Here is a 23,985-nt window from a genome sequence, read left to right as displayed (position 1 = left end):
TTTAACTGCCTGGTTCATTTTGGAGAAGAGTATTGTGGATGATTTTAGACTAATTAGAAGTTAAGCAGACTGTTGATTTGTAGTTGTCATTTATTTGCATGTAATCCCTCTGAGATTATACTGAAGTCCATATGTAAGTAAAAGTTATAATTTGTCTTTGCCAAAAATGAGAAAAACATTATTTTCTCATGATAGGTGTTTGAAAAACTCCAACTTTTCTATCCAGAGTACCAACCTGAGCAGATTCTGATGCCTATAAATTCTCAGCTCAAACTCCATACCAACAGGTAATGAAAAGGCAAAAGAAGGAAGTGCTAGGATCTAAGTTTAAGTATCTTCAGTAAAACATTGACATAGAAAGAACACCTTTGCCTTCTAGGAGACTTTTCTAACCCCTAAATAATTTTTTATATGAGGTGAAATTCCAATAATGTAAAATTATTGTAAAGTGTAAAATTCAGTGACATTTAGTCCATTCACAATATTGTATATTCATCATCGCTATCTGGCTCCAAAATATTTTTATCACCACCAAAGGAGATCCCATACCTATGAAGCAGTCACTCTTCTTTCTTTCCTCCTCTCAGCCTCTGGCAATCACTAATCTGCTTTCTGTGTATGGTGTTAGTTATTCTGGATATATTTCATATAAATGAAATCATACAATATGAAACGTTTTGTGTTGGCTTCTTTTTTCTTTTTTTGAGATGGAGTTTCACTCTGTTGCCTATGCTAGAATGCAGTGGCCCGATCTCAGCTCACTGCAACCTCCACTTCCCGGGTTCAGGCAATTCTCCTGCCTCAGCCTCCCGAGTAGTCACGCCACCATGCCCAGCTAATTTTTTTTTTTTTTGTATTTTAGTAGGGACAGGGTTTTACCATGTTGCCCAGGCTGGTCATGAACTCCTGAGCTCCAGGTAATCTGCCCGTCTCAGCCTCCTAAAGTGCTGAGATTACAGGCATGAGCCACCTTGCCCGGCCTTACGTTGGCTTCTTTAAGTTATCATAATGTTTTTGGGGTTCATCCATGTTGTAGCATGTATCAGTACCTCTTCCTTTTTATGACTAAATAGTATTCCATTATATGGAAATACCACATTTAGTTTTTCATTTCATCTGCTAATAGAAATGTGGATTGTTTTCACCTTTTGGCTATTGTGAATAATATGGCTATGAATATTCATTTGCAAATATTTACTTGAATACCTGTTTTCAATTGTTTTGGCTGAATAATTTTTTTTTTGAGACTGATTCTCGCTCTGTCACCTTGGCTGGAGTGCAGCGGCACAATCTCGGTTCACTGCAACCTTTGCCTCCTGAGTTCAAGTGATTCTCCTGCCTCAGCCTCTCAAGTAGCTGTGATTACAGGCACATGTCACCATGCCCTGCTAATTTGGGGGTTTTTGTTTTTTTTTTTTGTAGAGATGGGGTTTCACCGTGTTGGCCAGGCTGGTCTCTGACCTCAGGTGATCCTCCCACCTTGACCTCCCAAAGTGCTGGGATTACAAGCATTAGCCACTGCGCCTGGCTGATCCTGGCAACTTTTACTCTTTTCTCTCCAGTCAGACCCCCGAAAGATGCCACTTGATTTCCTTGTTCCCTAGGGAAGGAGCTGCCTTCGTGAGTTCTCGTGTTCTCAAGTGTTTGCCTAATTCATCTGTCATTGAGGAGGATGGCGAAGGGCTCCTGAAAGCTGGTTCCATTGCAGGTACTGCTGTATTGGAAGTCACTTCTATAGAACCTTTTGGAGTCAACCAAACAACCATAACTGGGGTCCAGGTGAGTTCAGGGACTTACTAAAAAAATAATAAAAGGCATACCCTGGCCTTAAGAAGCAATATTCTTTTTTTAAGAACGAGAAACTTTCTTATCATGCCATTAAAGAAAAAAAGAAAAAGAAAACAAAAAGAACCAGAAACTTCTCTATCATGACAGAACATGACCAGAAAAAAGAACGAAGAAGAAACTTCTCTAAGGGTCAGAAATGAATCTGTAAGGTAAGAGGCCAGGCCAGGCGTGGTGGCTCATGCCTGTAATCCCAGCACTTTGGGAGGCTGAGGCGAGCAGATCATAAGGTCAGGAGATCAAGACCATCCTGGCCAATACGGTGAAACTCCCTCTCTACTAAAAATACAAAAAATTAGCTGGGCGTGATGGTGTACATCTGTAGTCCCAGCTGATCGAGAGGCAGGAAAATTGCTTGAACCCAGGAGGTGGAGATTGCAGTTAGCTGAGATCTAGCCACTGCACTGCAGCCTGGGCAACAGTGTGAGACTCCATCTCAAAAAAAAAAAAAAAAGATAAGAGGTCAGTCTTAACATGGTTATAAGCCATAAAATTAAAATGGACTTTAGAGCCTTTGTTATAAAACAGATCAGCCTAAATTTATACGTCTTCCTAGCCGCTTTGGCAAAAGGGTTTGTGTTGGAGGAGTGTAGAAGGATCGCTATCAAAATTGGCTGGGCTTGGTGCCTCACGTCTGTAATCCTAGCACTTTGGGAGGCTGAGGCAGGAGAATCACTTGAGGCCAGGAATTTGAGACCAGCGTGAGCAACATAATGAGACCCCCCCACCAGCTCTACAAAAAGAAATGAAAAAAATGGCCGGGCGTGGTGGATCACGCCTGTAATCCTAGCACTTTGGGAGGCTGAGGTGGGTGGATCACCTGAGGTCAGGAGTTCAAGACCAGCCTGGCCATCATGGTGAAACACCATCTTTAAAAAAATATAAGGCCGGGCACGGTGGCTCACGCCTATAATCCCAGCACTTTGGGAGGCCGAGACGGGTGGATCATGAGGTCAAGAGATCGAGACCATCCTGGCCAACATGGTGAAACCCTGTCTCTACTAAAAATACAAAAAAAAATTAGGTGGGCATGGTGGTGCATGCCTGTAGTCCCAGCTATTTGGGAGGCTGAGGCAGGAGAATTGCTTGAACCCAGGAGGCAGAGGTTGCGGTGAGCTGAGATTGCGCCATTGCACTCCAACCTGGGTAACAGGAGTGAAACTCCATCTTAAAAAAAATAATAATTAAATTAAATTAAATTAAATTTTCACAGTTCACCCATCTGACAAAGGGCTGATATCCAGAATTTACAAAGAACTAAAACAGATTTACAAGAAAAAAACAAGCCCATTCAAAAGTGGGTGAAGGATATGAACAGACACTTTACAAAAGAAGACATACATGAGGACAACAAACATATGAAAAATGCTCATCATCATTGGTCATTAGAGAAATGCAAATCAAAACTACATTGAGATACCATCTCACAGCAGTTAGAATGGCGATCATTATAAAATCTGGAGACAACAGGTGCTGGAGAGGATATGGAGAAATAGGAACACTTTTACACTGTGGCGGGAGTATAAATTAGTTCAACCATTGTGGAAGATAGTGTGGTAATTCCTCAAGGACTTAGAAATAGAAATTCCATTTGACCCAGCAATCCCATAACTGGGTATATATCCAAAGGATTATAAATCGTTCTACTATAAGGACACATGCACACGAATGTTCATTGCAGCACAGTTTACAATAGCAAAGACCTGGAACCAACCCAAATGCCCATTGATAATAGACTGGATTGGAAAAATGTGGCACATAAACACCATGGAATATTATGCAGCCATCAAAAATGATGAGTTCGTGTCCTTTGTAGGGACATGGATGAACCTGGAAACCATCATTCTCAGCAAACTGACACAAGAACAGAAAATCAAACACCACATGTTCTCACTCATAGGTGGGTGTTGAACAATAAGAACACATGGACACAGGGAGGGGAGCATCACACACTGGGGTCTGTTGGAGGGAAATAGGGGAGGGACAGAGAGGGGTGGGGAGTTGGGGAGAGATAGCATGGGGAGAAAAGCCAGATATAGGTGAAGGGGAGGAAGGCAGCAGATCACACTGCCACGTGTGTACCTATGCAACAATCTTGCATGTTCTTCACATGTACCCCAAAACCTAAAATGCAATAAAAAATTAAATTTAATTTAAAAATAATAAAAAACAAAAAGAAATGAAAAAAATTAGCCAGACGTGATGGCACATGCCTGCAGTCCTAGCTGCTTGGAAGACTGAGGTGGAGGATCGCATGAACCCAGGAGTTTGAGGTTGCAGTATGCTATGATTGCACTGCTGCACTGCAGCCTAGAAAACAACGCAAGAATATGTCTCCTTTTAAAAAGCTTTGTTGCTAGAGTTAAAAAACTGAGAAAATACCTCAGAGATGTTAGTCTTAACACACACAAAAAAATTTAGGCATTAAACATCTACTATATACTATGTTGGTTGTTTTATGTATATTATCTCTTTTAACTACCACAAAAGCCCTATGAGGTAGGCATTATTATCCCCATCTAACCGTTAACCGATAGGAAACCTGAGACCCAGAAAAGTTACATGAGGCTATGAAATGACAAAGCTATGATTCAAAGCTGAACTTCACTTACTGTATCGCAGCTCTCTTACACTGTGAAAACACAATATAGATTGTGTTCCTGATAAGTAATCGATTATTTAACCATAAATATTGAGCACTCTGCACGAAATGGATGAGTTACAGTCCTTTCCTCATAAAGCTCCAGCTTCTCTTCACATTCCCACAGCTTTAAAAATTAAAATCTTGGCACAGGCCTATAATCCCAGCTCTTTCGGAGGCCAAGATGGGTGGCTCACGAGGTCAGGAGTTCAAGACCAACCTGGCCAAGATGGTAAAACCCCATCTCTACTAAAAATACAAAAAAAAAAAAAAATTAGCCAGGCTTGGGGGTGCCTGTAATCTCAGCTACTCAGGAGGCTGAGGCAGAGAATAGCTTGAACCCAGGAGGCAGAGGGTGCACTGAGCTGAGATCAAGACATTGAACTCCAGCCTGGATGACAGAGCAAGACTTTGTCTCAAAAAAAAAAATTTAAAGCCGGGCGCGGTGGCTCAAGCCTGTAATTCCAGCGCTTTGGGAGGCCGAGGCGGGTGGATCACAAGGTCAAAAGATCGAGACCATCCTGGTCAACATGGTGAAACCCTGTCTCTACTAAAAATACAAAAAATTAGCTGGGCATGGTGGCGCGTGCCTGTAGTCCCAGCTACTCGGGAGGCTGAGGCAGGAGAATTGCCTGAACCCAGGAGGCGGAGGTTGCGGTGAGCTGAGATCGCGCCATTGCACTCTGGCCTGGGTAACAAGAGAAAAACTCCGTCTCAAAAAAAAAAACTTTAAAAACCCATTTCAAGCCAGGCACAGTGGCTCATGCCTGTAATCCCACACTTTGGGAGGCCAAGGTGGGCAGATCGCTTGAGGTCAGGAGTTTGAGACCAGTCTAGTCAACATGGTGAAACCCTGTCTCTACAAAAAAAAAAAAAACAAAAAAGCCAGGCGTGGTGGCAGGTGCCTGTAATCCCAGCTACCTGGGAGGCTGAGGCAGGAGAATCACTTGAACCTGGGAGGCAGTAGTTGCAGTGAGTTGAAATCATGCCACTGTACTCCAGCCTGGGTGACAAAGTGAGATTCTGTCTCAAAAACAAACAAACAAACAAAAAACATTTCCTATACTGTAATATTTCTTTTCATTCTGATTTCAGTCATCTCACATCAAAAGCTATTTCATGTGGAGGAGAAACATGACTCTTTATCATTGATTATAAGTCTCAGAATATGGTTGTGGCACTTCTCCAATGCATCTTTCTCTGTACCAGTAGGTTTTATCTCCCACAGGTAGCACCGGTGACATACCTGCGAGTGAGCAGCCAACCCAAGCTATACACGGCCCAAGGAAGGATCCTGTCAGCGTTTCCCTTGGGCATGTCTCTAACCTTCACTGTTCAGTTTTATAATAGCATTGGAGAGAAATTCCACACACACAATACCCAGCTTTATCTGGCTCTGAACAGGTATGGAAGTCAAAGGAATGTTATTGACACTATGGTAGAAATCTTGCAGATTAAACTAGTATTGTATACCAACTCCAGTAAATTCCTCTTACATTCTGAATTTGAAATTTGATCTTTCTTCTGTTAAAAAAAAATATTTTTTAGACACAATCTTGTTTTGTCATCCAGGCTGGAGTGCAGTGGCACCATCTTGGCTCACCACAACCTCCACCTCCGGGTTCAAGTGATTCTCCTGCCTCACCCTCCTGAGTAGCTGGGATAAGAGCCACACACCACCATGCTCAGCTAATTTTTGTATTTTTAGTAGATACAGGGTTTCACCATGTTGGTCAAGATGGTTAAAAAAATTTTTTTAAGTGAGGCCAGGTGGGTGGCTCACACCTGTAATCCCAGCACTGTGGGAGGCTGAGGAGAGAGGATCACTTGGGCCCAGGAGTTTGAGACCGGCCTGGACAACGTGGTGGAACCCCATCTCTAAAAAAAATACAAAAATGAGCTGGGTATGGTAGCATGTGCCTGCAGTCCCAGCTACTAGGGAGGCTGAGGTGGGAGGATCACTTGAGGCCAAACGGTAGAGGTTAGAGTGAGCTGAGATTGTGCCACTGCACTCCAACCTGGGTGATTAATTAAGACTTTATCTTAAAAAACAAAAACAAACTTAGACAATGGTATTAGTTGTCAATTAAGAAAAATTTCAGGATATCTTAAATCTGTCCAGTCCTAGTTCACTAAAAGATCCACAGGGGGCTAACTGGAGTATTATTATCTAAAGGCTTTACTGGAAAAAAGCCTTCCTGGGCACTATACATATGAAGGTAATAGACTGATCCTTGGTCTATACTTATTCTTTTTTTTTGAAACAGAGTCTCGCTCCATCGCCAGGTGCCAGGCTGGAGTGCAGTGGTGCTATCTCGGCTCACTGCAACCTCCACCTCCTGGGTTCAAGCAATTCTCCTGCCTCAGCCTCCTGAGTAGCTGGGACTACAGGCACGCGCCACCACGCCCAGCTAATTTTTTTGTATTTTTAGTAGAGACAGGGTTTCACCATGTTGGTCAGGATAGTCTCAATCTCTTGACCTCATGATCCACTTTTGGCTTCCCAAAGTGTTGGGATTACAGGTGTGAGCCACCGCGCTCGGCTTACTTACTTACTTTTTACTGTGGAAATACTTCTGAACTTTTGAGCTGTTGAATATAAAATGTGATAGGGTGTTCCCCAGAACTATCTTCTGACCCTTGTCTCTTTTTAGAGATTTGTACCTTTAATGTTTACTTGCAGAGATGACTTGCTGCTTATTGGACCAGGGAATAAGAACTATACTTACATGGCCCAAGCTGTGAACAGAGGGCTGACACTTGTAAGGATTTGCGACCAGAGACATCCAGGTATGGCAGATTATATTCCTGTTGCTGTAGAGCATGCCATTGAGCCAGACACCAAGCTTACCTTTGTTGGAGATGTCATATGCTTCCGTACTCACCTTGTCAGCCAGCACGGTATGTAAACATTCCCTTTCTCAACCTTACAACTGATAGCTGTGGGGATTAGAAAGTAGTTATTATCAGCCGGGCGCGGTGGCTCAAGCCTGTAATCCCAGCACTTTGGGAGGCCGAGGCAGGTGGATCATGAGGTCAAGAGATCAAGACCATCCTGGTCAACATGGTGAAACCCTGTCTCTACTAAAAATACAAAAAATTAGCTGGGCATGGTGGTGCGTGCCTGTAATCCCAGCTACTCAGGAGGCTGAGGCAGGAGAATTGCCTGAACCCAGGAGGCGGAGGTTGCGGTGAGCCGAGGTCGCGCCATTGCACTCCAGCCTGGGTAACAAGAGCAAAACTCTGTCTCAAAAAAAAAAAAAAAAAGAAAGAAAGTAGTTATCCCTTGGCCTGGTATGGTAGTTTATACCCATAATCTCAGCCCTTTGGGGAGGCTGAGCTGAAGAAGTCAATTAGGGCCAGAAGGTTAAGAAAGCAATTAATACCCTAGAATATTTTTTTCCAAATTATCTAAAATCTGAGGGCCTCTCTGAGGAAGAAAATACTTTTGAGTATTTTATTATTTATAATATTAACTGATAATTTTTAGCTTCATCACTCACTCAGTAGCCAGCCAATTAGAAGCCAGCCAGTAATATTTATCAAGAGTCTATTAGTTACATAGCTCTATTTTATATTATGTAGATACTGTAGGGTACTGTATCTTCTCCTCCATTCCCAGCTTTTGAAGGAGGGTAATTATTATATTGAAAAACAGTAAAGGATAAAAGAAAGGAAAGGGCAATAGTCTTTAGTTCTAAGAACTAGTTATGTATATGCTATTTTATGAAGCACATTTCAAGGCCTAAGTCCTAACATATCATTGTAATAAGGTTTTTTCTTATACCCGGCTAAACTATACTCTTTTTTTTTTTTAAAGACAGAGTCTTGCTCTGTCTCCCAGGCTGGAGTGCAGTGGCACGATCTCAGCTCACTGCAACCTCTGCCCCCCAGGTTCAAGTGATTCTTCTGCCTTAGCCTCCAAAGTAGCTGGGATTACAGGTGTGCACCATGATGCCTGGCTAATTTTTGTATTTTTTTTACAAGGGGTTGGTGCCCAGCCAACTATACTCTTGATCAATAAAGCATTTCTGTCCTAAGTACTGAGTTAAAAATAAAATCATAAGCTGGGCTCAGTTGCTCACATCTGTAATCCCAGCACCTTGGGAGGCTGAGGTGGGTGGATTACAAGATCAGGAGATCAAGACCATCCTGGCCAACATGGTGAAACCTCATCTCTACTAAAAATACAAAAATTAGCTGGGCATGGTGGTACCCCTGTACTCAGGAGGCTGAGGCAGCAGGATCGCTTGAACCTGGGAGGTAGAGGTTGCATCAAGTCAAGATCACGTCACTACACTCCAGCCTGGCGACAGAGTGAGACTCCATCTCAAAAAAATAAAGTAAGCCGGGTGCAGTGGCTCACACCTATAATCCCAGCACTTTGGGAGGCCGAGGTGGGTAGATCACGAGGTCAAGAGATGGAGACCATCCTGGCCAACATGGTGAAACCCCATCTTACTAAAAATACAAAATTTAGCTGGGTGTGGTGGCACATGCCTGTAGTCCCAGCTACTTGGGAAGCTGAGACAGGAGAATCTCTTGATCTGGGAGGGGGAGGTTGCAGTGAGCCAAGATCTCGCCACTGCACTCCAGCCTGGTGACAGAGCGAGACTCCATCTCAAAAAAAAAAAATTAATCAATTAATTTAATAAAAGATGTGGTTTTGCAAAAAAAATAAATAAATAAGATAAAAAACATTAAATAAAATCATAGAAAATCACTTGGGAGGGTAAGGTGGGCAAATTACTTGAGGTCAGGAGTTCAAAACCAGCCTGGCCAACATTGTGAAACCCCGTCTCTATGAAAAATACAAAAATTAAGGCCAGGTACAGTGGCCTGGCCAACATGATGAAACCCTGTCTCTACTAACGATACAAAATATTAGCTGGGCATGGTGGTGGATGCCTGTAATCCCAGTTTGGGAGGCTGAGGCAGGAGAACTGCTTGAACCCAGAGATGGAGGTTGCAGTGAGCCAAGATTGCACCATTGTACTGTAGCCTGGGTGACAGGGTGAGACTCCATCTCTCAAAAAAAAAATATATATATATATATATTATAATAATAAAAATGATAATAGGCCAGTTGCCAGTGGCTCACACCTGTAATCCCAGCACTTTGGGAGGCCAAGGCAAGTGGATCATGAGGTCAGGAGTTCAAGACCTGCCTGATCAACATGGTGAAACCCCATCTCTACTGAAAATACAAAAATTAGCCAGGCATGGTGGCGGGTGCCTGTAATCCCAGCTACTCAGGAGGCTGAGGCAGAGACTTACTTGAACTCAGGAGGCGGAGGCTGCAGTGAGCCAAGATCATGCCACTGCACTCCCGCCTGGGTGACAGAGCGAGACTCCATCTCAAAATAATAATAATAATAACAATAAAATCATAGAAAAATTAGTCTTTGGGGCCAGGTGCAATGCTCATGTCTGTAATCCGAGCACTTTGGGAAACTGAGGCAGGAGGCTCACCTGAGCCCAGAAGTTCAAGACCAGCCTGGGGAACATAGTGAAACCCTGTCTCTACAAAAAAAAATTTAGGGCCAGGTGCAGTAGCTCACGCCTGTAATTCCAGCACTTTGGGAGGCCAAGGCGGGCAGATCATTTGAGGTCAGGAGCTTGAAACCAGCCTGGCCAACATGGTGAAACCCTGCCTCTACTAAAAATACAAAAATTAGCTGGGCATGGTGGCAGATGCCTGTAATGCCAGCTATTCGGGAGGCTGAAACAGGAGAATTGCTTGAACCTGGGGCAGAGGTTGCAGTGAGCCAAGATGGTGCCACTGCATTCCAGCCTGGGTGACAGATCAAGACTCTGTCTCAAAAAAAATATTATTTTTTAAATTAGCCCAGTGTGGTGGCATGTGCCTCTGGTCCCAACTGTTGGGAGACTGAGGTGGGAAGATTGCTTGAGCCCAGGAGACCAAGGCTGCAGTAAAGCTGTCATCACACCACTGTACTCCAGTCTGGATGACAGGCTCTGTTTCAAAAAATAAAAACAAAAAAAGAAAGAAAGAAAAGAAAAGGAAATCAGTCTTTGTTCAGGAAATGGGTGTGAATTCTTTGGGTTTCCAAATACCATATCCCAAAGTGGTAAGCACTGCCTGGGTGTATACACCCAAGTAAGGCCTGCTTGTGGTAGTGTACGTCTTCAGCTTTGCAGCCTCTTCTGGTAACTATGGATACACATGTTTAGGTAAAATGATGTCATGTTGGACCTGACTTTAACATTAACTACATATTTTGGACCTTGATACAAAGGGGCTCTATTCAGCTGAATCCCGTAATCCTGTAACAGCTGATTTGCAAACAACCACTACGAATATGCAATCCAGGACCAGTGAGTTAAACCTACTTTAAGGTTGACGATGGGAATTACAATCCCCTGATTATAAATCCCTTATCAATGAAGCAGAGTATTTTTTAACTTGTTTTTTTTTTTTTTTTTTGAGATGTTTTGCTCTTGTTGCCCAGGCTGGAGTGCAATGGTATGATCTCAGCTCACTGCAACCCTGCAAACTCCACCTCTTGGGTTCAAGTGATTCTCCTGCCTCAGCCTCTCAAGCAGCTGGGATTACAGGCATGTACCACCACACCTGGCTAATTTTCATATTTTTAGTAGCGACAGGGTTTTGCCATGTTGGTCAGACTGGTCTTGAACTCCTGATCTCAGGTGATCCACCCACCTCAGCCTCTCAAACTGCTGGGATTATAGGTGTTAGCCACCACACCCAGCCTGTTTTTTACTCTTTTTAGCTAGGTTTTGACAGGACTGTCCCATAGTCTTCCAATCTGGAATTTTGGGAGCCTTCATCATATGATGAAGCAAAGGGCCATATGCCAGGATCAGTAATACTGCAGGCTAAGTACAAAATCTAATCCAGTTTTTGGCCTTCCTCTGCCATCTTGAGACTTAAGCCAAAATAAATTCTTTCTCTTGCTAGTGGTCACTTTGTTGCAGTCTTCCTGCTGGCATCAATTAGATTTGTCCTTAGCAGCATCTAAACAAAATTTATTCAGAAGTTATCCCTGTGTGTAAAAAGAGCTTTTCTTTTTCTTAAGGAGAACAGTTACATACTCCAATTAAGTAGCTCTTATGATTCTTTATTTTGCTGGCATGATATATGAAGAGGAAAACACTGAGAAAACAGTTATCTTCAAAGCTGGCTGATTCTCCTGGGAAGAGTTATCTGCATTCTTAAAAAGTTTACTGATTTGAGGTATGAATAAGGCTAAAGTGATTTTATCAAAGGCTCCAGACAAGTGCTTTCTTTTGTCTTTTCTAGGTGAACCTGGGATGTGGATGATTTCTGCCGACAATATTCTGCAGACAGACATTATCACTGGAGTAGGAGTGGCCAGGAGTCCGGGGACTGCAATGATTTTTCATGACATCCCAGGAATAGTGAAAACATATCGAGAGGTAAACGTAACTACCAGAGTCTGAGAGACTAGGATCACTATTGCCCATATGAGGATATGCATATAGAAAATACATCCTAGGAAAGGAAATACACTCATAAAACAGATATGAAGCCAGCCAGCAAACTTTATTGGAAGATAAAGCTAAACAGTGCTCAACAGTCCTCAGGCTTTTTTTTTTTTTTGAGATGGAGTTTTGTTCCTGTTGCCCAAGCTGGAATGCAATGGCATGATCTCAGCTCACTGCAACCTCCACCTCCCAGGTTCAAGCAATTATCCTGCCTCAGCCTCCCAAGTAGTAGGGATTACAGGCATGTGCCTCCATGCCCAGCTAATTTTTTTTTTTTTTTTTGTATTTTTAGTAGAGACAGGGTTTCTCTGTGTTGATCAGGCTGGTCTTGAACTTCGAACCTCAGGTGATTCGCCTGCCTTGGCCTCCCAAAGTGCTGGGATTACAGGCATGTGCCTCCATGCCTGGCTAATTTTCGTATTTTTAGTAGAAACGGGTTTTCCCCATGTTGGCCAGGCTGGTCTCAAACTCCTGACCTCAAGTAATCCACCCCCTCAGCCTCCCAGAGTGCTGGGATTACAGGTGTGAGCCACCTCTCCTGGCCTCAAAGGCATTTTAATAGGGAGTCATACAAAGGGAAGATATGTCTGAAGGAATAATTGGACCCAAGACTTCCTTCTAGAAAAAATGTCATTTTGGGCTTGGCGTGGTAGCTTATGCTGCAATCTGAGCACTTTGGAAGGCCAAGGTGGAAAGATGGCTTGAGGCCAGGAGTTTGAGACCATGCTGGGCAACATAGTGAGACCCTGTCTTTTTTTGGCCAGGCATGGTGACGCATATCTATAGTCAGAGCTGCTCTAGAAGCTGAGGCAAGAGGATTGTTTGAGCCTAGGGATTTGAAGCTTCAGTGAGCCATCATCATGCCACTGCACTCCAGCCTGGATGACAAAGCAAGACCCTGTCTAAAACAAAAAAGTTGTTTTGTTTTCAAAGGCAGATTTTGTTGTTCTCAAATATGTGATCACAGATGGGCAATTTGTACTTGTGTGAAACAGATACTTTTGGTTAAATAAGTTATGAGGGGTGGATCTGGAAGGAATCAGATTCTCTAGGAATTGAGGTGCAGATCTTCCTTTGATTTACTGACAGGTGGTGGTTAATGCATCATCAAGATTAATGCTTAATTATGACCTCAACACTTATCTCACCAATACCCTCAATTCAACTGTATTCAAGCTTTTCATCACCACTGGCAGAAATGGTGTCAGTCTTAAAGGTCAGTAATCTCTTTATGGTTTTAGTGATTGTTCCTATCTTTCTCATTTTCCCTCAATTCATTTATCCCTTTGAATTAGCAATCCAGACTTTCTTTTTATTTCAGAACTGACTCCATCTTGACAAATAAATCATAGAGCTCTATTAAACCTCAGAAATTATGACTAGACTAAGCTTTTTTTTTTTGGTTTTCACATTTTTATTGGGAGCCGGGAGAGGGCCGGCCTTGGTCAGTGGAGGTGCTCACAGGTTCTTCAGCCACTCCAGGCTGGGCCCCTGGGGGTCCTGGGAGTGACTGGGTATGTCAGGCATGTTCCCATCATTGTGGACAGGCACTGGATAGTTGTAGGGCATGGCCTTGTTGATCATGACAGAGTACTTGAAGTAGGGGCTGATTGGGGCAGAATTACAGCAAGGTGATGAAGGACACGACCAGTACTAGCTCCAGTACAGCATTCTTAAGAAGGCGCCAAGTCCTGGAGGAGTGGCGAGGAGGGTCATCCCTGCAAAGGGCTGCCCCCGGTGACTTCTATCCCTCTCATGCCACCCCTGCCATGAAGGAGCCCCCTCGTGGCTTCTGCCTCCCCCTCCAGCACGGACCCCATCGCCTCCACCACTTCCCTGCTGCACCTTAGTCCCCTAGACTAACCTTTTAAAGTAGGCTTATCCTAGTCACTATTGTCTTTCTAGTTTTAAAAATACAAACTCTGAGCCAGGCACAGTGATTCACACCTGTAATCCCAGCACTCTGGGAGGCCAAAGCAGGAGGATCACTTGAGGCCAGAAGTTTAAGACTAGACTGGGCAACATAGGACCCCATCTGTACAAAAAATTTTGTGTTTGTTTTGTTTTGGTTTGGTTTGGTTTGGTGTTTTGTTTTGTTTTGTTTTGAGGGAGAGTCTTGCTCTGTTGCCCAGGCTGGAGTGCAATGGTGCGATCTCAGCTCACTGCAACCTCTGCCTCCCAGGTTCAAGCGATTCTCATGCCTCAGCCTCCCAAATAGCTGGGGCTACAGGTTTGCACTACCTTGCCTGGCTAATTTTTTGTATTTTTGGTAGAGACAGGGTTTTGCCATATTCCCCGGGCTGATCTCAAACTCCTAAGCTCAAGTAATCCTCCTTCCTCCGCCCCCCAGAGTTCTAGCATCACAGTAGTGAGCAGCCACTGCACCCTGCCTCTAAAAATTCTTTTTTTTTGTTTGTTTAAATTAGCCAGATGTGGTGGCACATACCTGCAGTTAGCTACTCCGGAGGCTAAGTTGGGAGGATCACCTGAGTCCAGGAGTTTGAGGCTGCTATGGTCACATCACGGCACTCCAGCCTGGGTGACAGAGTGAGACTCTGTTTCAAAAACACAAAATACAAATTCTTAGGCTCCATCCAGGGATTTAATAAATTCAGGGTAGCACCTAGGAATCAACTGTCTTAAAGCTTCCCCAGATTTGAGAATTGTTGAACTAGGTTATATCTGAAATGCTTTTTGCTTAGCAAATTTGCCTTGTGTTTTTTTATTTTTATTTTTTTGAGACAGGGTCTCACTGTTACCCAGGCTGGATGGAGTGCAGTGGCACAATCTCAACTCATAGCAACCTCCACCTCCACAATAGCTGAGACTACACGTGCCCACCACCACATCTGGCTAATTTTCGTATTTTTTGGTACAGACGTGTTTCACCATGTTAGCCAGGCTGGTCTCAAACTTCTGACCTCAGGTGATCCACCTGCCTCAGCCTCCCAAAGTGCTGGGATTACAGGCGTGAGCCACTGTGCCTAGCCACCTTATGTGTTTTTGTTTCTTTTTTGTTCTTTATTAGCTTATGATTTGTTGACAAAAAAAGGAAGAAAGAAAACTAAAATACATAGCCATGTATGGTGGTGCATGTCTGTGTTCCCAGCCACTCAGGAGGCTGAGGTAGGGGGATCATTTGAGCCTTAGAACTAGAAGCTGAGGCTGGGTGCGGTGGCTCACACCTGTAATGACAGCATTTTGGGAGGCCAAGGCAGGAAATCATGAGATCAAGAGATCAAGACCATCCTGGCCAACATGGTGAAACCCCGTCTCTACTAAAAATACAAAAAAATTAGCTGGGCGTGGTAGCGCACGTATGTAGTCCCAGCTACTCAGGAGGCTGAGGCAGGAGAACCACTTGAACTCAGGAGGTGATGAAGATTGCAGTGAGCCGAGATCATGCCTCTGCACTACAGCCTGGGTGACAGTGCGAGACTCGATCTCAAAAAAAAAAGAAAGAAATAGAAGCTGCAGGGAGCCAAAATCACACCACTGCACTCCAGCCTGGGTTCCAGGATGAGATCCCTGTCTCAAAACATAGAAAGAGAAGTTGCATGTGTCACTTCAGCTGGCGATAGCGGCGGGAGCGGAGCCGACAGGGCCTGTGCGACTGCCTGGATTTGCGAAATGGCTGCTTGACATTTCTGAATCCAGCGGGGCTGATTGCAAAGGAGACCCAAGGAACAGTGCCAAGTTAGATGCCGATTACCCACTTCAAGTCCTTTATTGTGGAGTCTGTTCATTACCAACAGAGTACTGTGAATATATGCCTAATGTTGCTAAATGTAGACAATGGTTAGAGAAGAATTTTCCAAATGAATTTGCAAAACTTACTGTAGAAAATTCACCCAAACAAGAAACTGGAATTAATGAGGGTCAAGGAACAGCAGGGGAAGAAGAGAAGAAAAAACAGAAGAGAGGTAGAAGGGGTCAAATAAAGACAAAAACAGAAGACTGTACCACAAAAGGTTACTGTAGCCAAAATTCCCAGAGCAAAAAAGAAATATGTGACAAGAGTGTGTGGCCTTGCAACTTTTGGAATTGATCTTAAAGAAGCACAAAGATTTTTTGCTCAGAAATTCTCCTGTGGTGCCTCAGTAACAGGGGAGGATGAAATTATCATTCAGGGAGACTTTACAGATGACATAATTGATGTCATTCAGGAAAAGTGGCCAGAGGTAGATGGTGACAGCATCGAAGATCTTGGAGAAGTGAAGAAGTGGAAGTGAATTTGAAAATTTGTATTTAATGGCCTGAACTGAGAGTTGATATAGCCAAAGGGGGAGAGGCCTTTTAAAAATATGTATATTTATTGTACAGTGAAACTGCAGACTGCCCTCATCCTTGGCGTTTTCACTGTTCTGTACAAGGCTGCTTGGTTTTTTATTGCCAAAGTCAAATAAACAGGGGAGACTGTCATTGCTCACACATGAGTAGAATTTAGTCAAATAAAAAATTCTGGTCATTTGGTACTGACTTTCTCTTTCTTTCTCTTTTTTTTTTTTTTTTTTTTTTTTTTTGAGATGGAGTACTGTCGCCCAGCTGGACGGAGTGCAGTGGTGCAATCTCGGCTCATTGTAACCTGCACCTCCCGGGTTCAAGCAATCCTCCTGCCTCTGCCTCCCAAGTAGCTGGGATTATAGGCACCCACCACCACGCCTGGCTAATTTGTTGTATTTTTAGTAGAGATGGGGTTTCACCATGTTGGCCAGGCTGATCTCAAACTCCTGACCTTGTGATTTGCCCGCCTTGGCCTCCCAAAGTGCTGGGTGTGAGCCACGGTGCCCAGCCTGACTTTCTCTTTATCTCTTTTTTAACTTTATTTTTTGAAAAACCCAGTAGACATTTTGTGGGGAGCATTTTTGTTGATTATTTTACTGATCTAAAGCTGAGTGATTTTTTTTAAAAGAGTTTGAATTTGGCTTCCTCACCAGTAATATATTTCCTTGCTTCTTTGATGTGATAGTTTTGAGATGTGTGAGAATCTAATAGATTTGTGGTTGAATTTGCTTTGTTGTTACGAAGTCCACCCTATGGGCACAACAACATACTGTTGGTAGGAATTGTTCGAACTATTCTGGAGATTATTTGGTAAAGTATACTAAACAGCCTTAAAACCACGTATGTGCACTGTTTGAACCAGTAAGCCACTTCTTTGATATTAGAAGACATTAGAAGAAATAATCAGCCTTGCATAAAACTTATGGATGAAAGTATTCATCACAATATTATTTATAATAAAAAATTGCAAATGTTATAAATGAACAATTGGAAAATGGTTAAAGAAGTGATGGTGCATTGTGTGGTACAATATTATGCATATGTTTAAAGAATCATATTTTCGGCTGGGTGCGGTGGCTCAAGGCTGTAATCCCAGCACCTTGGGAGGCCGAAGCGGGTGAATCACGAGGTCAAGAGGTCGAGACCATCCTGGTCAACATAGTGAAACCCCGTCTCTACTAAAAATACAAAAAATTAGCTGGGCATGGTGGCACATGCCTGTAATCCCAGCTACTCAGGAGGTTGAGGCAGGAGAATTCCCTGAACCCAGGAGGCAGAGGTTGCGGTGAGCCGAGATCACGCCATTGCACTCCAGCCTGGGTAACAAGAGCGAAACTCTGTCTCAAAAAAAAAAAAAAAGAAAGTAGTTATTATCCCTTGGCCTGGTATGAGCTGAAGAAGAAAAAGGACAGTTTTAATGATGCATTAGATGAATTTAAACTTTAAGTCAGGTGCTGCAAATTGGAAAGACTTGTGTTTTAAATTTCTGTGGACAGTTAAGAAACTTAAAAACCATGAAACCATTGTTTGTTGCCATGCAAATTATAATCTTGAATGTGTGGTTTTTTTAAATAAAGTATTAGAAATTGTGTAATAAAGATGTAAAATTGAAAAATGAAATTCTGCATTAACTGTGAATTTTACTAAATAGAAATACTGGTGAAGCAAATTTATCCATTGAGACTATCTGGTATGTGTTATGTATGTATTCTGTTGGTGCTGGACGATGTCTGTGTGCCTTTATCAACATGTGACTTCATGTGAAATTTCTTCATGTTCACAGTTCTTAGCAAATGCAGTTTCAATCTGTGCATAGCCAGCAGTGGATGTTACTACAGGAAAATGCAGGATTAAAATTGTCCTTTTGTATTAAAAAAAAAAAAAGAAAGAAAGAAAGATAACTAAAATACAAGAAGCTTCTCACAGATTCCAGATCCTTTGCTAGGATTTTTTTTTTTTTTTCAGACGGAGTTTCGCTCTTGTTACCCAGGCCAGAGTGCAATGGCACAATCTCAGCTCACCGCAACCTCCACCTCCAGGGTTCAGGCAATTCTCCTGCCTCAGCCTCCTGAGTAGCTGGGATTACAGGCACGCGCCACCATGCCCAGCTAATTTTTTGTATTTTTAGTAGAGACGGGTTTCACCATGTTGACCAGGATGGTCTCGATCTGTTGACCTCGTGATCCACCCGCTTCAGCCTCCCAAAGTGCTGGGATTACAGGCTTGCGCCACCACGCCCAGCCTGCTAGGAATTTTTTATACCTTTTATCTCATTTAACAATTTTATCATGTAGTCATTATTATCCTCATTTTAAAGATGAAAATACTGAGACTAAGAGCAAGTAACTTGTACACAGTAACAACCAGTCAGTGGCAGAAGCAGTAGCTATTTCCTACTCCAAATTCTATGTTGTTTCGTTCATTCCTTTATTTATTTTTTTTAAAAAGAACAGACCAGGTGCGGTGGCTCACACCTGTAATCCCAGCACTTTGGGAGGCCAAGGTGGGCAAATCACCTCAGATCAGGAGTTCAAGACCAGCCTGGTCAATATGGTGAAACCCCGTCTTCACTAAAAATAAAAATAAAAAATGTAGCCAGGTGTTGTGGCAGGCACCTGTAATCCTAGCTACTTGGGAAGCTGAGGCAGAAGAACTGTTTGAACCTGGGAGGCAGAGGTTGCGGTGAGGGAGATTGCACCACTGTACTCCAGCCTGGGCAACAGAGTGAGACTCCATCTCAAAAAAAAAAAAAGGATAATGTTAATTCTATTTGCCTTTTGTTCTTCAAGCATTTAACATATTTTTTCAAATTAGCTATTTAATTTTATTATAAATACAAATATAGATAAATAAGTAAAGAATATTTTATCTCTAAAATTTCCCAGGTTCTTTATTTATTATTTGTTTTGAGACGGAGTTTTGCTTTGTTGCCCAGTCTGGAGTACAATGGCGCAATATTGGCACACGAAAACCTCTGTGGGTTCAAGTCATTCTCCTGCTTCAGCCTCCCAAGTAGCTGGGATTACAGGCATTTGCCACAATGCCTGGCTTAATTTTTCTGTATTTTTAGTAGAGACAGGGTTTCTCCACGTTGGTCAGGCTGGTCTCAAACTCCCAACCATCAGCCCACTTCAGCCTCCCAAATTGCTGAGACTATAGGTGTGAGCCACCTCACCCAGCCATCCCAGGTTCTTTTATAGAAAAAAAATACAAAATGTTTCTTCATAACATATTCACCCTCTGTTGTCCAAATTATGATTTTATAAACAGACTGCCATTTTATTCCCCAGAATCTTTCTAAAATCACAACTTATTTAATTGAGAAACCTCTGGGTCTCTTTGATTTTGCTGAAGATTTTTCAAAAAGAATGCCACCCATTGCAGCTGACCCAATGATGACATCAGTCCACTTCTTGCTGTCTATATGATTCTGCTTAAGGCACCACTTGTGATGAAGTTTTAGGGATTTGGGGCTTGAATTATATTGTAATTGTATTATAATACATGTATGTGGAAAACAAATGCTCCTAGACCTAAAAGCTACCTCCCAACCGTACTGCTTTATTTTTAATAGATTTCTAACTTTCCTGTAATCTTTGTTATTCTCACTGATTTTTTTTTTTTTTTTTTTTTAAGACAGGGTTTCACCATGTTGGTCAGGCTGGTCTTGAACTCGTGACCTCAGGTGATCCGCCCGTCTTGGCCTCCAAAGTGCTTGTATTACAGGCGTGAGCTACCACACCCGGCCTCCCACTGATTAATTTTTTAAAAATTTTTTGAAAAAGGACACCACCTATGAATGATATTGATAATGGAAACCCCACTGTAGTCATTCACAAATGAGAATGCAAGGGTCTCACACTATTCTTTCACCTTGATTGAAGCAGAGGTGGGCAAACCAGCCAGGATTGACCCTCTTTCTTACTTGTGTTTTTTTATGATGCCAAATTGCCTCAATGTAATGGTCTCTCTTTTTACAAATTCTTGTTAGTGACAAAGTTATTACCTCTTTTCTGCTTTTCAGGATCCTGTACTCCAAACCAGGCCTTGGCTATTACAAAAGTACTTCTTCCAGCGACCCTCATGCTGTGCCATGTACAGTTCAGTAATACTTTGCTAGATATTCCAGCAAGTAAAGTCTTCCATGTCCATTCTGATTTTAGTATGGAGAAAGGTAGGTTACACCAGTTGAAACTGGTTTCCCTGTCTATGTATCAATTTGTATGATTGTCCCATTCTTACTGGATTGCATTTATATCTTCTAGTTTCATCTAATATATAACTGTGGAATCTTTCTCAGGCAACATTTTTGTTCAATCCATTCAACTTTCTTTTTTTTTTTGCAACAGGATCTTGCTGTGTTGCCCAAGTCTGTGGAGTGCAGTGGTGTGATCATAGCTCACTGTTACCTTAAACTCCCAGGCTCAAGCAATCCTCCTGCCTCACCTCCTGAGTAGCTAGGACTACAGGCCCATGCCAACATGCCCAGCTTTTATTTTGTTTTTTTTTTTAGAGAGACATGATCTTGCTATATTGTCCAGGCTGGTCTCAAACTCCTGGCCTCAAGCAAGCCTCCTGCCTCAGCCACAAAGTGCTGGGATTACAAGTGTTGAGCCATTGCCCCCAGCCCTATTCAAATAATTTTTAACACATGCCTCTTAGAATACTCTTTGCTTTTCTATTATAATTTACTATTTTCAGGCCAGGTGAAGTGGATCACGCCTATAATTCCAGCACTTTGGGAGGCCGAGGCAGGTGGATCATGAAATCAGGAGTTCAAGACCGGCCTGGCCAACATGATGAAACCTCGTCTCTACTAAAAATACAAAAATTAGCCAGGCATGGTGGTGGGCACCTGTAATCCCAGCTACTCAGGAAGCTGAGGCAGGAGACTCTCTTGAACCCAGGAGATGGAGGTTGCAGTGAGCTGAGATCATGCCATTGCACTCCAGCCTGGGTAATAAGAGCGAAACTCCGTCTCAAAAAAAAAAAAGCCTGGCGCAGTGGCTCATGCCTATAATCCCAGCACTTTGGGAGGCCAAGGTGGGTGGATCACGAGGTCAAGAGATCGAGACCCTCCTGGTCAACATGGTGAAACCCCGTCTCTACTAAAAATACAAAAATTGGCTGGGCATGGTGGTGTGCACCTGTAGTCCCAACTACTCGGGAGGCTGAGGCAGGAGAATTGCTTGAACCCAGAAGGCAGAGGTTGCGGTGAGCCGAGATCGTGCCATTGCACTCCAGTCTGGGTAACAACAGCGAAACTCCGTCTCAAAAAAAAAAAAAAAAAAAATTTACTATTTTCTTGTTAGTCCCCATTAACTCTGTAAGGCTCTGCATTGTGTCTCATTTATCTTTCATTCCCAGCATGTAGCACAGTATTTGGATGTTTTGTTGAACTGAAAGATATTCCAAATAAAAGAATAGGATTAACAAGTGGAATTTAAAAATAGGCATGATGTTAGGATGACTTTATGTAAATCAACTTATCTAAAAATGAAATGATCCATATCAAATGAAAGGTATAGAGCTGGGCGTGGTGGCTCACACTTTGGAAGGCTGAGGTGGGTGGGTCACCTGAGGTCAGGAGTTTGAGACCAGCCTGGCCCACATGGCAAAACCCCATCTCTATTAAAAATACAAAAATGGCTGCTCTGTCTGTGGAGTAGCCATTTTTTTAATCCCTTAATAAACTTGCTTCCACTTTGCCAAAAAAAATACAAAAATTAGCCAGGTTTGGTAGCAGGCAGCTGTAATCCCAACTACTGGGGAGACTGAGGCAGGGAGAATTGCTTGAATCCTGGAGGCGGAGGTTGCAGTGAGCCAAGATGGCTCCACTGCACTCCCACTTGGGCAACAGCAATCATGAGGTCAGGAGTTTGAGACCTGCCTTGCCAACATGGTGAAACCCCATCTCTACTAAAAATACAAATATTAGCCAGGTGTGGTGGTGGGTACCTGTAACCCCAGCTACTTAGGAGGGTGAGGCAGGAGAATTGCTTGAGCCTAGGAATTCAAGGTTTCAGTAAGCTGAGATCGTACCACTACACTCCAGCCTGGGGACAGAGGAAGACTCTGTTTCAAAAAAAAAAAAATTTGTATTTTTTGTACAGATGAGGTTTTACCGTGTTGCCCAGGATGGTCTCAAACTCCTGGGCCCAAGCAATCCTCCTGCATTGGCCTCCCAAACTGCTCGGATTACAGGCGTGAGACACTACCCCTGACTAAGAATACCATTCTTATTTGATCTGTCATCCACCCACCTCAGTGAAAAATACAAAAATTAGCCAGGCATGGTAGCTCATGCATGTGGTCTCAGCTACTCAGGAGGCTTAGGTGAGAGGATCACTGGAGCCTGGGAGGAGGAGGCTGCAGTAAGCCAACATTGTGCCACTGTGCTCTAGCCTGCATGACAGAGCGAGGTCTTGTCTCTAAAAAAAAAGAAAGAATGGTATTCTCAGTCAATAAGGTGAGTTGTGGTTTCTCTAGGAGTGTTTTTATTTGGTATCATCCTCATTGTGGCCAATATTGTGCTAATATTGAATAATCAAAACTAAATTCACATTTTCTCTTTTGCTGAATTTGCATGTCACAGTTTTCCCTTCTTATCCTAATTCAGTTAGCTCAATAGAGCCTCTGAACCTTCCTGCTCAGTTTTTTCTCTTTTTCTTTCAGGGGTTTATGTCTGCATAATCAAGGTTCAACCGCAGTCAGAGGAGCTGCTACGGGCCCTCAGTGTGGCTGACACCTCAGTCTATGGGTGGGCTACACTGGTCAGTGAACGTAACAAGAATGGAATGCAACGAATCCTCATTCCTTTCATCCCAGCCTTTTATATTAACCAGTCAGAACTGGTTCTTAGCCACAAACAAGATATCGGGCAGATAAGAGTACTGGGAGTGGACAGAGTTCTTGGGAAGCTAGAGGTATGTTAAGGACTAAACCAACACAGAACAAGAGATCAGGAATTTGAAAAGATATTTTTCATTCTCTCTTTTTTTTGAGACGGAGTTTCGCTCTTGTTACCCAGGCTGGAGTGCAATGGCGCGATCTCGGCTCAGCACAATCTCCGCCTACTAGGTTCAGGCAATTCTCCTGCCTCAGCCTCCTGAGTAGCTGGGATTACAGGCACGTGCCACCATGCCCAGCTAATTTTTTTGTATTTTTAGTAGAGATGGGGTTTCACCATGTTGACCAGGATGATCTCGATCTGTTGACCTCGTGATCCACCCACCTCAGCCTCCCAAAGTGCTGGGATTACAGGCTTGAGCCACTGCGCCTGGCCAATTTTTTTTTTTTAAGATGGGGTTTCACCATGATGGCCAGGCTGGTCTTGAACTCCTGACCTCAGGTGATCCACCCACCTCGGCCTCCCAAAGTGCTAGGATTACAGGTGTGAGCCACAGTGCCTGGCCAGATATTTTTCATTCTCACTCCAAGGGCAAGTTACTGAGTGACCTAATAAAAATCACCACAGGAAATTACAAAATCAAATGAAGAAAACCCACCTCCTTCATAATGCCAGGCAGGCTCCCAGAGTCCAAATCTAGGTCATGAGCTTTGTCAACATACCTAAGGGGGTAAAAAAAGAAAATAAATTTAATTTAGTGTTGGCTAGCTAGCTAGAAATCCAGATCTTGACAATTCTTATACTGTACATGTTTGAGATTGGAACATACTGATACAAAACTGATTTTTCTTCTTTTAAACAAGAGGTTTTCTCT

At 43.0% G+C, this 23,985-nt stretch overlaps 1 protein-coding gene, 1 long non-coding RNA gene and 1 pseudogene across 9 annotated transcripts in view; 2 read left to right on the top strand and 1 right to left on the bottom strand.

Annotated features, from left to right (window-relative positions):
- The window catches only part of NUP210L (nucleoporin 210 like), a 143,259-nt gene that overhangs the window by 110,468 nt on the left and 8,806 nt on the right, over positions 1-23,985 (top strand). For 7 of the 8 annotated variants that reach the window (XM_035279949.3, XM_035279945.3, XM_035279948.3 and 4 more), the window contains 8 exons: positions 196-287; positions 1,605-1,779; positions 5,715-5,890; positions 7,170-7,387; positions 11,772-11,908; positions 13,067-13,193; positions 20,286-20,435; positions 22,937-23,187. In XM_035279949.3, the coding sequence (XP_035135840.3) occupies positions 196-287; positions 1,605-1,779; positions 5,715-5,890; positions 7,170-7,387; positions 11,772-11,908; positions 13,067-13,193; positions 20,286-20,435; positions 22,937-23,187 (1,326 nt within the window). The remainder of the gene's footprint in view (positions 1-195; positions 288-1,604; positions 1,780-5,714; positions 5,891-7,169; positions 7,388-11,771; positions 11,909-13,066; positions 13,194-20,285; positions 20,436-22,936; positions 23,188-23,985) is intronic. The other variant, XM_035279944.3, reaches the window with a different exon arrangement.
- LOC144580232 (uncharacterized) lies at positions 6,254-23,834 on the bottom strand. The gene is made up of 3 exons (XR_013529378.1): positions 23,770-23,834; positions 14,424-14,532; positions 6,254-7,426 (listed from the first exon to the last, which is right to left on the bottom strand). It is a non-coding gene; the product is annotated as an uncharacterized LOC144580232 (long non-coding RNA).
- On the top strand, positions 15,459-16,277 carry LOC144580231 (density-regulated protein pseudogene; annotated as a pseudogene).

The sequence above is a fragment of the Callithrix jacchus genome, chromosome 18 (genome assembly GCF_049354715.1).
Source record: "Callithrix jacchus isolate 240 chromosome 18, calJac240_pri, whole genome shotgun sequence".
Lineage (NCBI taxonomy): Eukaryota > Metazoa > Chordata > Mammalia > Primates > Cebidae > Callithrix > Callithrix jacchus.
The sequence above is the reverse complement of the archived record's forward strand: the minus strand, read 5'-3'. Positions and strand labels throughout refer to the sequence as shown.